At 58.7% G+C, this 803-nt stretch overlaps 1 protein-coding gene across 1 annotated transcript in view; it reads right to left on the bottom strand.

Annotated features, from left to right (window-relative positions):
* Positions 1 to 803, bottom strand: part of PTPRU (protein tyrosine phosphatase, receptor type, U) — a gene marked incomplete at its 5' end in the record, with an annotated part of 35,190 nt that overhangs the window by 27,961 nt on the left and 6,426 nt on the right. The window contains one exon of the mRNA XM_009876065.1: positions 417 to 618. Within this exon, the coding sequence (XP_009874367.1) occupies positions 417 to 618 (202 nt within the window). The remainder of the gene's footprint in view (positions 1 to 416; positions 619 to 803) is intronic.

Here is an 803-nt window from a genome sequence, read left to right as displayed (position 1 = left end):
AAGATAGCCCTGCCAGTCGCTGGGGTCCGGCTCCAGCTGCGTTGCCACTTCGGTGCCCCCATTAAGGCTCATCTCAGCCCATTTGCTGCAGTTAAGAGCGATGTCACGGAGATGAGCAAATAGCCCCAAGAACTGCGACAGGCTTATTAACAAAGCTCAATTAATCCCTCGCTTGTACGCTGATAGCTCAGACAGCCCCAGCACACCAGGCTGGATGGACTCTCCGGCCAGAGATCCACATTCAGCCCAGCTGTGGGGAGGGGAGAGAGTCACAGCACAGCTGCCACCACCAATAGCATCCTTCCATAGCATCATCCAGACACCAAAACTCACGGGAGAGCACCAGAGACTCGGGCATTGCCGTCATACGCAGAGGAGAAGCCCCAGCACCAGCCATGGAGCTCAAAGGAACCTACCAGAGATGTTGGTCGTGATCTCGGTGAGCGCCGTCTGACCAAAACCCTTGCCGGTGCGAGCCCGGACCGAGAAGAGGTAGGTGGTGCCGGGGTGGAGGTTGGAGAAGACATGGTAGGTCTCGTTGCGCAGTTTGGAGACGGTGCGGCGCGGGCCGGGCACGTTGACCGCCGGGTCGGAGGACTCGATGCTCTGGGAGCTGATCTGCAGGGACCGGGCCGAGCATCACCAGCCACAGGCAAGGGGAGAGACCCCAGATCCAGGGGGAGAAGGGGTTAAAGGGATGAATTCAGAGGAGGGGATGGTCATGGGGGCAGCCTAGAAGGCAGGCACTTTTGGGGGTAAATCAAAAGCAGAAAAGCCATTGCTGGATGACAGCAGTGACCCTG

This window comes from Apaloderma vittatum, unplaced genomic scaffold (genome assembly GCF_000703405.1).
Source record: "Apaloderma vittatum isolate BGI_N311 unplaced genomic scaffold, ASM70340v1 scaffold24139, whole genome shotgun sequence".
NCBI classification, from domain to species: Eukaryota; Metazoa; Chordata; class Aves; order Trogoniformes; family Trogonidae; genus Apaloderma; species Apaloderma vittatum.
The sequence above is the reverse complement of the archived record's forward strand: the minus strand, read 5'-3'. Positions and strand labels throughout refer to the sequence as shown.